The sequence below is a fragment of the Amblyomma americanum genome, chromosome 8 (assembly GCF_052857255.1).
Source record: "Amblyomma americanum isolate KBUSLIRL-KWMA chromosome 8, ASM5285725v1, whole genome shotgun sequence".
Classification (NCBI taxonomy): domain Eukaryota; kingdom Metazoa; phylum Arthropoda; class Arachnida; order Ixodida; family Ixodidae; genus Amblyomma; species Amblyomma americanum.
Genome location: NC_135504.1, coordinates 7,026,647 through 7,039,831, shown reverse-complemented (window position 1 = coordinate 7,039,831; position 13,185 = coordinate 7,026,647). Strand labels below are relative to the sequence as shown.

General features: G+C 44.6%; 1 protein-coding gene across 1 annotated transcript; it reads right to left on the bottom strand.

Moving 5' to 3' along the window:
• Positions 1–1,108: 1,108 nt before the first annotated feature.
• Positions 1,109–4,986, bottom strand: LOC144100020 (uncharacterized). The gene is made up of 2 exons (XM_077633069.1): positions 4,691–4,986; positions 1,109–1,477 (listed from the first exon to the last, which is right to left on the bottom strand). Exons 1-2 carry the CDS (start codon positions 4,932–4,934, stop codon positions 1,269–1,271), a joined length of 453 nt encoding a protein of 150 aa, XP_077489195.1. The 5' UTR covers positions 4,935–4,986; the 3' UTR covers positions 1,109–1,268.
• Between the last annotated feature and the right edge of the window lie 8,199 nt (positions 4,987–13,185).

Sequence of the window (13,185 nt, the reverse complement as noted above, 5' to 3'; positions counted from 1 at the left end):
ATCGTTGTTTCGCGCCAACTTCTTCAGTATGCATATCGGCCAACTAGCCCAACTTTCTGCTCTCATAGCAACAGCTTTAAGTCAGATGACAAGCATATTTTGGCTATGGCCAATGCGATGGTGTCTTCAATTTAGACCCGGGTCGTTTCTGAAACGTTGCCCATCCCACGCCTGAAATTTGACCTTCATTAATTTGGACCGAAATCTATTTTCAGGCTAATTTGAATGTGCTCGATACGATGGCAGTCTCCAATATTGACCCGGGCCTGCCCCGAAATTTGACTTCCGCCGATTTGGACCAACCATAACGAGCGTCTAACCAGATTGAGGGTGCAACCATAAGTGAGCGTGCCAGGAACAATGACGACCTCCAAATCTGGTCCGGGCCATTGCCAAAATGTTTTCGCTCGACCTTTGGCATAACCACGATTAAACCCTGCCTAACTTTGTTTTTCGCACTGCACAGGCGATTAATTAGTTTAGACTCACAAGCTAGCTTTTTAAATAATAATTTCTTGTTCGCAGCAAGGTACCGTCCGAGTCATTTTTTCTTCAAGCTCTAAAAGACAACTAGCGACAACTAGCGACAACCTAGCGAGAACTAGCCCAGCCGCTCATCAACTATGTTATTTGTACTCGCAACGCAGAGCAACTCTCTCGTGGAATTAACTATTATTCAAGTAAGAATAATACAAGGGCATGAAGAAAGCGCAAAAAAAAGGGCAGAGAGGAGCGCAAAATGTGCCCGTTTTTGTGCCTTCCATATAGTGCTGCTTTTATTCGTACCACTGAATTATAGAGATTATGTTAGGCAAATAATCATTAGTTATGATCCTTATTTTCACGTGTTGTCGGCTCGCTCACTTTGCCAGCGTCCAATTTAAGTATTCAAGCCCATTGATAGATACCTCTCCCTAAACAAAACGCCTTACCTTCAAATCTGTGCCCCTATGTTTCTGTCTTGAGTCCACAGCTGTATGGCCGATATAGGGCCTACACAACATAAAAAAAACTTATTGGGGCTTCGAAAATAAACGTTTCTGCCCTTTAACGCAGAAGAGGAGAGCAGAATTCGAATCATCCAACTTAATTCGCTAGTCACTTAAAATTTTTATTGTATCTCCTGGTGGCTCATACACTATCAGTCATAATGTAGAAAAACGTCCCGTCGTTGTTAGAACTGAATATTGTGTATCTGTCCCAGAGGTTTTCTTTTATCCCTGAGAAAGCCATGCATAGGACACACTGGGGAGCGTCTAGACGGCCAATTACTGGCGCTTCCACAGCATGGGAGGCCGCTCTTTCTTGGTCAGCTGGACACATTCCTTGAGAAGGTTGCGGCAGTAGCCCTCCTTGCAGTAGCAGCCATAGCCGCAGTTCTTGGGGCATAGGCTGAATATCTTCCTCAGAAAGCACACTTCTTCAGCGCAGCTCCCGCTGGCGCACCTCGTGTACACCTCATTGGCCTTTTTGCAGCCTGCGAAGGACAAGTGAAAATACATTTTTGAAGATGTAGGTTCTTTTGTAATCATCAAGCTCCTGGAAGTGTTACGATTGCACTCAGATCAGCTGTTGTAGCCTACAATATTCAAGAAATCTGCGAAGGCACCAAGCGTATAGAAGCGGTTCGGTTGAAACATTCGACAATAAGTGAAAGAAAATTAAAAATTAAAGAGGTTAACAGCATACCACCTTAATTAGCTGTGTGAAAATGCAGTTTTTTTCGTGCTTCGACAGTCTTTTTCACTACTCTGCTAGCTCAACGCCAAATGGAGCAGAAAGAACATGCACCAAAATCGTATTTTCACTGAAGCCTAAATCTAGATTTTCCGCAGGTGCGATTTGTCATATGGCACAGCTTTGGGAATCTTGTAGATTAGACATTATTTTTACCACCATTCTGATTCTTCTGGTCATGTCTGTGTTCATAGTAAAACATACCCATCTCATATTAAAGAGGCTCAGAAACACCTTCCGAGGAGAGCACATCAACACGCTAAATCACTGCATTGGATAATAATGAACACATGAGCCAAATAATACACTTTAACACGCAGCAGAGGGACTACGATCACGTGCGAAAGTTGCCGAGCCCTTTCCGTAGACATTTTTATGCTAGCACCCTCTTCCGTCACACAGCTCCTGCGTAAACCTGTTCAGAGATGGCTATTGGTTAGATTCTTTTAGACTACTCGCAGCTACCACGCCGAGGCTAATAAGCGGCGTAGTTCCACGAAATAGCGTCCGAAGAAGAAGAAGAGGGAGACAGGAATAAAAGGGAGAGAGGAAAGGAGGAGAGATAGCAGGCACGCGGTCACACAGCAGCTGTGGTTCAAGTTCAGCGCTGCGGAGAGCTTCCGCCATACCTTGGGTGGGCGGCACAAACGATAGCGATACTTAACCTTCAAAGGCATTCGTTTAAGCCGAGTGAAGAGATGCGGGCAGGAAAAGGGAAGGACAACGGAAGACAGGCGAAAGCAAGCGCACGATACGAGTTCACTATCTGCCCTGTGTCTTAATTAGCCCACAACAATAATCAAATTAGACAACCAATTTATGCATTGCAGCGTCAAATGACAGAAAGGTGCACTTTCGTAGATGTCAGCTGCATTTTAATTGGCAGACTATTTACATTCTTAATGTGAGTTTTAAATGAGCATACTTTTTAATATGTTATCTTCGAAACATGTGGAATAGAAAACCCACGGATGGCGTTTGAATTAATTATTCATTAAAATGTACAACTGAATAAATTTCAATTAAAAAAAAACACTATAAACTGCAATGATTGGCCAATAGTTTATTTTTACTCAAGAAATAAACACGCGCTGTCGATTATAGCTCGAACGAGTTGAAGGCTTATTTAGTACAAAATTAACCAACTTTTTTTTTTTTATTTTCCGCACTACTCTGGCTTACATTTTTTGAATGGCTTGTTATGTGCTCCTGTTATATCTTGCAACACAGTGACCACTGTATTACAGGTAAACCTGCGATTGAGTCCTCTTTTGGTGGGTCATTCGCTGCTGTTTTATTTCAGAGTGTTCTTTCAAGTTTTCCCTTTCTCATTGATGTAATGGTCAAACGATTACGTTCTCTATATTTCAAGTTGCACTGAGTAAAGAAAACAAGACTCAGTGCGTTTTTTTTTCCTAGCCATCTGATCAAACGGATTTTTTCTATACCTTTTATGTTTGGTGTGAGTTGAACTAGAAAAACTTTTGTATGCACTTGATGTGTCTGCTACGGCCATGTAATTATCCTCGTGGCTTTTATGTCAAGCTCTTTGAAGACCTTTAGGCCTGGGTTGCAACCACGGTTGTCTAGGAAATAAAATTGCATTAATCTATCGATAGATAAATTGATTGATTGATTGATTGATTGATTGATAATGCTTAAGAAACCAAGTACGAGACCCGACAGACGTCAATTGCATTTCCTGTTGCGCTTTCTGAGAACGCAGCGCCATCTCCCGGCACGTACACAAAGCAAGAAACGCTACTCACGGCGAGGCGACATCTGTGTACTTTTTCGGATAATGTCTCTTTGCGCACGTTAAAGTCGATTTAATATAAATTACATCCTCCTGAACAAAAACGCCCCCATGCCTCTCAGTATGGTTTTAAAAGCAATATAACAAAGAGTTCTCTTATCACTTGGGCTTGGGGAGTAATTGTCGGTTACGCGAAAATCTGGTGTTCCGTTTCAGAGTGCTTCAAACTGCTCCATACGTCACGGTGTGGCTAGGTACGTGGGCCTGTAATGAGCGCTACCCCATAGGCGGTGAAGCGCTTGCTACCGTTTCACCATTTTGCTCCTTTATTAGAGAGAACATCTAGCTTTTCCAGCTCTCGCGATGAAATAAACGAAGAATTTTCCCTAAACTAACGCATACGAGTAAGATCCGCCCCGGCTAATTTTTGTCTAACAAATTTTGAGCAGACTGCCGTTTCCCAATTTGTTTACTTCGCAGGTTGACAGCTTTGCCTCTTGAGGGCACCCAGCTTGCCCAGACCAGCGTCACTCCTGACCAGTATGTTTGGTTATCGTCATGCGCTTCTCCGAGAAGTCGATTTCATGTAGCTTAGTTCAAATGCCCTCATTGACACTGGGCGCAGGCCGCCATAACCACAGCGTGAAGCACTGGCGGGGAGCCGTCCGGTTCGCCACGTGTGGAGTTTACCAGTGGTGTTCTGTCATATAAGAAGGAGATAGGGGGTAAATATACACATATTTTTATCAACACTGCGAGCTTAAACAACGTTTGGCTATGCTGTGTTTGTTTTCGTAATGTTTAGGTACCTAAAAACAGATATTCTTGACGTATACATGATTTCTTTTTTTCAAAAGTATTCCGAAGCCCCTCAACTGCGAGCTTATGTGGAGAGGTCTATGAGCATTTATTGCCTAAAAGAGAAAGCGCGACGCTAGCTGGCGGCGTTAAATGTTGGGACATAAATGAGAACTCCTGCCATCGGAAAGAAAAAGTATTAAAAATGATTTCTCCTTATCTATCTAGTTGTTTGGTTTACAATACAGGGTTTCAGCGATGAATTTCGGTGCTATATAAGTGGTGTAGAAAAGCTTGATTAGTAAGCTGCTTCGATGCTGTAACACTAACTTGTAGGGCGTCTTCATTGGCTATTTTCCTCACGAGTTTCTGGAAACAACATGAAAGTGTTTTGCTTACGTGGCGTTTGCTGCTGCCAAGGCCAACGCGGCGGTCGCCATTTCGTAGGTGGCCATACAGAGTTCCAAAGGTTTTGCCACTTTTCACGCCAATTCGATAGCCACGGGAACCAACGCGCTGCTCCGCTTTGATCACTGGCTGTCGGATGCGCATGCGCAGAAGCATTATCCCCTGCACTCACTGGCCCTAAGATTACGCACACTGTGGCCAGCACAAGAAGGCTCCATATGCTAACCTTCGCCATTTTTTGCGCCCCGGCGATGGCGTTACGTACACACCAGCTGAAAAGTACCCCTAGCGATTTTGCGTTTTGCTATCCGCAGCGATGTTTCGAGAAGCTTGCAATGCTTGCTCTTATTTTCAACATTGATTACAATAGCCACAGCTCTGGCTGACAATAAGCATTGTCCGTGGGGCTCATGTTGCGTTCTCTCTCTGTTTGTGTGCTATTATTCGAGCAAGTGCGTGTGGGCTTCCAGCATGTGAGCTTACTGCTCTAAAGGTGTGTATTTAGCTCACTTCTTATTTCCTTAAGTGCCACCAAAGCTCGCAGGTATGTTCGTACTTAGAAAAAATCATTAAAGCAGTTATTTAACTGCCTTCAAAAATTTTTGCAACTGCCAGTAGCTGTGGTCAAGGCTCACAGCTGTTATATATATTTTTTTCGTTCTACCGCTTGCTGCCGAGGCAAAAGGAAACCGCATTGTTGCAATCCAGAACACGACTAACGCTGCGCAATTCAGCTGCTTGTATTGGCATCAAGAAATGCGGATGCGTGGCTTCCAAGAAAGCCTGCTCGATTTCTGCAAGCTCTCCTGATACCTTCGAGCAGTAGACACCTGCGGCTGCAGTTTTTCTTCTGAAACAAATGCTTTACATTGAGTACGTTGCACAGGTTAAGTATTGCAAAAAAGCCGAAATTTGGGAAGATTGGTGCATATTCATTGTGCGTGAAGGCTTAATGCAGAAGTACCGCAAGGGTTGATACGATATGAGGGAATAGTAGAATATTAATTAAAAGGAAAAGACACATCATCACATTGCTAAGTAAATTGGAAGCCATTATTCTCCTCACAGCAAGTAGTCAGGTCCGATATGTTATTTGCCTCTAAAATAGATCAGGCTCGTTTTCTCATTTCGAGGAAGCACTTGATGTGATTAATAGCTAGGCAGCGTTTACACACTGAAGCCAATACCCGTGGTGGTGACTCAATACTGTTTTGCCACAGCATCATTAGACTGACAGTTTACTAGATGCAAAAGTCAAAATCCGTGTCGGAGCGATCCTTGACCTTGACTGACACTGATAAGCCGCTTAGCAAAAACCTTAAGTTAATCTTCAGAAGACTAACCATAATTGACCGTGCCTGAAACGATGATGACCTCCAAATTTGGAATGGGCTATTGCCAAAATATGTACCGGGCCACCCCCGAAATATGACCATGATGATTTGCACCAATATCGATGTCCAACCATAATTGGGGGGGGGGGGGGGGGGCCCGACATGATGGCGCCTACCAAATTTGCCTAGGATTTACAAAATTTGTCCCGGGCCACCCCCGAAACTTGACCTTGCCTGATTTGGACTAAAATCGATGTGCAGCCATAACTGACTGAGCCCTAGAGGATGACCTCCGAATACAGCCCGATGCACTTCCAAAATTTTGCCCCCGCCACTCCCTCAAATTGATTTTGGACGATTGGGACCAAAATTGATGTCCAGCCGTAATTGAGCGTGCCTGACACGATGGCGACCTCCATATTTGACTTGGGTCTTTCCAAACATTCGGCTCGGGCCACCATTGAAGTCTTACCTTGGCTCATTTAAGGAGAAATCGATGTCCAACCATAATCGACCCTGATCAACACGATGATGACTTCCGAATTTGGTCTGAGTCATTTCCAAACATTCGGCCGGGCCGCCATTCAAATCTGACCTTGGCTCATTTGCACCAAAATCGATGCCCAACCATAATTGAGCCTGCCCGACACGTTGGCGACCTCCAAGTTTCGCCCGAGCCATTGCCAAAATTTAACCTTGCCAATTTTGGAATGCTTTCGCACTATAATAGGTTTAACCAAATTAAGACGCTGCGTCTACTAAAAGTACATCATGGTGCTTCATGTCCAATATGGTGGCTTGCCCTTTTACCCTGACCTTTGGTCCTGACCTTTGACATTTCACCTTAAATGAGTTTCTTCGACGTGGTGCTACTTTGCTGGTGCTACTCTGGTAAACCGCCGAAGGCATAAAAGCGAGCCCGGAGGTTGGAGAGAACTGCAAGAGCGAAACGCAGCATTCGAGTCACCGTCCTTCGAACGAGACCATCTGAAGAAACCTTTAGGTGTCGGCTCTAGTGCCACACCTTTGTACTGTCATGTAATTAGTGTAAATAAAGTTCTTTCCGTTTGCTCGAACGTCGACTTTCTTCGTCTGGCCCACCCTTTAGTGGACGCCGCGCCGACTACCACGGAACTCGTTCACTCTATCGTGACCATCACAGTGCCACAAAAGTACTTACGCACTCAGCTGGTAGCCTGCACACAACTCTTGTGAGGCTTGACTCCTCGCCGAGGACTCCGCGTTTCAATAGAAGTGAAAGCGCGAAGGTCCCGTGTGCTTTGCGATGTCAGTGCACGTTACTGATCCTCAGGTGGACAAACTATTCCGGAGGCGTCCATTACGGCGCCTCTTTTTCTGATTTCTTTCACTCCCTACATCATCCCTTCCCCATTCGGAGCGTTTCACCGAGAGTGACCGAGCTGGGTCTTTTCTATCCTCACAACAAGTTTTAAGTTTTTCAAATAGGTTGAAGAAAAGCGACAATAAGCGTGCGCTACCACGTGTTCAGCCGCGGCTTTTCTGTGCTTTTTCTCCCGGCCACCCCTTTTCGTAGCGAGAGGAGTCAGCGAGAGTAGACGAAGACAGAGCACAAAAGAATCGCCCAGACAGTCGCTGAAACCGCGAACCTATTTATTCCAAGCAAACAGTGGCATTTATAATCCGGCCATGACAAAAACGAACAAACCATACAAAAATCAAGAGCACAAACTAATCAACTACAGCCAAAGCAGAATGTCATCGTGCAAGTGGAGCGCAAACATTGCCATGACGAGAACACCAACGCAACACCAACGCAGCCGGGATATACCGACTCCACTCACCAGATGGAAACAATAAAACTCAGGAATAAGCAACGCTAAGACCACAAGCGTCAGCAGTTTAAATGCATCGAATCAGAAGCAGAGTCAAAGGCAACTTTTTTGTTGCCTCGTTGTCTATAAAGTGTTATATGTGAAATTCCGCTATTACTTTTTTACAAGCTGCTTCCTGTGGCATTAAAATTTTTTTTTATTGCGTCCCTCCTTTTCTCTTTCTCATGACCATAATCACGCCAACTACGTCCACTGCAGAGCAAAGGTGTCTCCCATACCCCTCCATTTAAACCTCCTTTGTGCAAGTTGCGGCCGCCATATCCCTGGAAATTTTCTCATCACATCCATGCACTTTACCCTCTGGCAACCCCTGCTACGCTTGTTATATCTTCGAATTCACTCCGTTGCTTTAAGGGACTATCGGTTCAGAAGAGTAGTAAATTGGGCTTGTTGGTAGGCCGTGTTAAGGTTGCAAAAGCGCAGATGCAAATGCGACAGCAGTGAAGTAGACGAAACTAGTTGTAGTTTGCGATAGCTGTTTATTGAAGAACACATGTCCCACCCGGAGCACCAAGCATAGGCTAAGCCTTTACAGTCATAAACACTCTTATCTTAAACTTTGATGGAGATAGTGGTAGAATGGGTGAAGACAAAGTACACAGGAGGGACGCAAAAATATTAAGATATCAAAAAACGGCACTCTTTTTCGGTCAGATATACATTGGGTATACTAACGCATCGGTCACTCTGAGCAATCTTTTCAGCTTCAAACGGCTCACACTAGAGCCTTCCTTCATGCCTACCGATTACCGAAGTGTTTGGCAGTAGAGGGTGATACTTGTAGTTCTTACAATGGTTTGGAAGATTCGAATGATTATCATTATTTAGAAAATTGGCATACTTCCTTCGTCTGTTGTTTAGACAGGGACCTGCCCTTCCGTTGTAGACTTGCGCCCAGACCACTGCTTAGTGGGATGTTCTGAATAACAGCCTAGTAGTATGCAACAAATCTATCTTGATGCTTCTTACCACGCCCAGACTTCCCTAGGATTTACCTGTTAACCTGTCAAAGCTTCGACAGTTTGCAGGGTACCTTGAAAACAACATCGACATCAAATTCAGCCGCAGTTATGTTCTCAATGTGAGACATACGAGATGCTGTGTGCTGGAAGTAGACACCACGTTCTAAACAGGCATTGTTTACATCGGACTCCGCTCACTCTCAGCTAGTAAAAAGAAGGACAGAAACGTGATTTCTTCGTGGGGCGCTCCTGGTATCATGACATCATAAGGCAAAAGCAAGCTTCAGCCTCCAAGTGCCAAGTGGAGTGTCTTGGTCGTTCCGGCTACCCCTGGGCGGAAAATTTTGCTGATCCTGAATATAAAAAGACAATTTAAAAGCCGCACGCAAGAGCAAAAAAAAAAAAAAAACGAAGAGCATCACTGGTATGCCTAACGTGCATCGCGTGTCATGCAACATGAAGACAATTACAATTAAATTGGACGTCGACATTCTTTTCAAGGCGCCGCGCAAACTATCTAAGCTTCACTGCATGGTGAGAGTGTTAAGAAATCTCGTCGCACTAGGAAGCGTGAAGAAAGATTTGTTCTGTGAAACGAGAGCGTTCAGACAGGTCGCTGTCTAAACGATAGACTAATAGAGGATGTCAGTTCTCTACGCTTAGGCCTCGGAGCTTCCACCCCTCTGTTAGGACTGCCATTATCACCCTATGATGCTAAAAAACACTGTGGTAGTAAGTAGGCATGATGCCAGGCTTTATTTTGAGCTCTTTGAAGCGGCAAAGTTTGCTGAGAGCGACCGATGCATTAATACGTTCTCAACACATATGACCCAGAAAGAATATCGTTTTTGATAACTTTTTTTTGCCTTCATTAATACCTTGTCTTTGCTCCGTCCAGCACTTCCAGTGTCTATGAGTGAAAAGGCTCAGTTCATGTGCGATGCTCTTGATACAATGTGTGTTCTTAAATGAATCATTTCTTAAAAGTTAGAGCTCGCCTTGTACGCTTCTCTGCTGTCGTTGTGCCCTTGTGTTTTTGCATCGTCATCATGACCATCGGTGATCTTGACTCTTTCTTTCTCACAATCTCTTTAGGTTCAACGTCTAGTCTGTTTTGCGGTGATGGCCCTCACCAAGGACTTTTTCTCAGTCAAACTGAACCAACTAGCCCGCAAGAACGTTCTACTAACACCTGATGAGAGTGCGCTTCCCATTCAGATTTAAATCAACTGTGCAGCTTCGACGCCGCAAATATTCCAGCCGAGGATTTAATGGGCAGTCCATGTCTCTAAGACATCGAGGTGAAAGAGTGAAAATAACTTGGACAAGGTTCAGGAAACTGAAATATTTTATTGCTACACTGTTTAAATGAACAGATGCATCATGAAATACTGCAGTGTATGCATTTCTGCGGAAGTGCAGGCAGTATATCCTAGTTTACGCACTATTTTGCGCCGCTCTTGAGCGTTTGGCTAACCTTCGGAGGTCCTAAACTTGGTGGCTGGCCAAGCACTGGAGGTACAAAATTAGGGCTCTGCGCAGGCGGCAAGTGAGAGCGCTGCCCGGGCTTCTGAATGGGAAACAATTGGCGCCTGGGGCAGTTCCATGCCATAACGCACTGTCCACGGTCATTTCTGTACCGGGGCCAGCGGCAGACGCATACATTACACCTCCGGCTACATCTCCTTGGGCGAAGTTTAAACAGGTCCGAACACCTTCTCTCGCCGCATCTGATGCTATGACACTCTGGTACTTCGTGCCTTGGGCAACCTGCATGTCAAAAGATAATTTCAGATTAACCAAGAGAATTGAAAGACTAACTCCTGCCTGTTTCGCCGGTTTGATTTCTTTATATTGCAATAACTTTCAAGCACACGGGAAGAAAGGAGTGCAGTGATTTTGCAAAAGTACATTCTAAGCACGTACTGGTGGGCCAGTTGATTCGACCCTCTTGCAAAAGGGCGCCTAAACATATGCGGCAGACAGACAAGAGGACCCGGAGCACACACGTGTCCGCATCCTCTTCTCTGTCTGCCGTGTATGTTTTGGCGCTCTTTTTGCAAGCAAAAGTAAATTCTAGTCGTGCTTCTTCCATGCATGCCCTGGACTTGGAACACTTGCAACAGAATTGCCTTGTCGATAAATGCAAAAGTACATGGATTGCAAGCCGAATTGATCACACAGCACAAATTAGGCGCACGTGCCTCGAACCAGCGGAAAGAAAAAAATATTCCCTCCGAAAACGCCGGAAATTACTCCTCTTAACTATGTGGTGCCACTAGACAGTGAGCAGCAAGTTATCTGTGAATACGATCATGTTAATGATAACGCAAACCTTACCTTGTGCACATTTCGGATGTGGATAAAAAAATGAACACATGTAAAACAACGCAAGAGACGAATAGTCAGCGAGAGAGAAAAGCTATTATGATATCAGGGACCGCAGGCGCAGCCCTCACATGTTTGTCTGCACTGTAATACTGTCTTTTAATGAATTTTGTTGAACATGGCAGTTTAAGGTATTCTATTGGTGCATTGTACCTAACATCGAATGCGTAAATTCAGGTTCCTATTTATTTAGCTCCCCGCTCATGCACGTACTAGCATCATTGTGAGAACTTCTCAAACAGGAACATGCTTTACGTACGTCGCTGTGGTAGAAGCGGCGGAAGAACAAGGGGGGGTCGAGGACGCAGCTGTGGCAACTGTGGCGGTATGATACCCGGTTGTGGCAACTGCGGGGGGAAAACATCCAGGCCTGGCAATTGCGGGACAAAAGGATTTTGCGACGAGAAGTCAGGAAACTGCAAATTCGGCTGCGGCAACTGCCCGGCGGGGAGTTGGAGTCCAAAACCGGGCTCCAAAGCCTGCGCATGAAACGCAAGGCAGAAGAAGCCTAAGAGAGCCAGGAGGCTTAAGCTGGCCATCTTGGTCATCGGCGGATGAGGCCGGTGCCTAGCGAGTGAACATTCGCTCCGCGCGGACAATATATGTACTGCTTAGGCAAAAACATAAAAATTTGCGTGCACTTCAATAATTGTTTTATTGCAGGTCATTCACGCGGCCTTGTTCAGTCGGCTGCCAGGACACAGCCCTGCTCTCCAAGAGCGAACACACAATCTGTGTTATCTGTTGTTTTTTCGTCTTCGTTGAAGTTTTCGATTTACGAGGCAGCTCAGCATTTCTCCTCGACAGAATATAATGGTCGGTGACCTGTATACAACTGTGTTTTGGCAGTTGTATTGTTCAGTATTGCAAACAGCTTTACGAAACTATTTCGCAACTGTGCAGAGCTACTAGTATATCCGCACAGCACAGCAAAGGCTTGTATTTAAATTATTTCCAAGCTCATCATTGGCCCAGCTTTCCAAAAGGTGTTCAAGACAATGTCATACGTACCGAAGACTGTCTCTGACGTCATGTAAAGGTCAGTGCATTTCGAAGGTATTGCGTTTATTAGAGAACAAAGGCTCCGCCAACGTTGAAGAGTACATTGCCGAAATCATGAGTGAGAAGCACTCGTATGATGGCAATAGAGAGAACAGGGTTAATACCCACAAAAGGCGCTACCGCTCTTTTTATTTTATTGCCCACATTCACCTTAAGCTCCACACTTCAAGTATCCGTTTCATTTTCAAGCAAGCGTGTTATTTTGCATGTCTGCGTTTACTGACGTCATTTCCCGATGAATCATGTTTCTCCTCAGGTAAGAATACGAATCAAAGTAACGCTAGTGCTTTGTCCTTGTACTTAGTGATATTTTGTGACTTTCAGCTTGGCAAGTGCAATGATTTGCATCGGAGGGAAGAAATCTTAATTGAAGGCAACTAATCCTCACATCTACCAACAGTGAAGAAAAACTGAAGGCAGGAGCCTAAATCATGCCCGCATAATGGAGAAAAAAGGTGAGGAGAATGCTGCACATTTTAATGCAGTCTGTGTTTCTGCTTCGTATGGCATGAACATTTCCAGCTTGAGATGCCACCTAGAGCACATTAATCGCGTATGGTGCAACCCGGGCTCAAATCGACACTCACAGTTAAGGGTATTTGTCCCAAAAAATGCTTAACAGAGGCGGTAATAGTGCTTAGAATTTATAGCGTATGCCCACCCATCCCCCTTTCGCACCTTCTAAAAAGAGTAAAAAGTATTTGTCATTCTTATCAATTTTTCGAAAAAATTTTTTCACGAAGGAGCTGCTAGAATAAACGTCCGCCAACAAAAAAGAGCTGTAATAAGAGGTGGTCATCACAAAAAAAAAAATCAACCCGTCAAACTTCGTCGACACAATTGCTGTATGCTACGGCATACTTTTA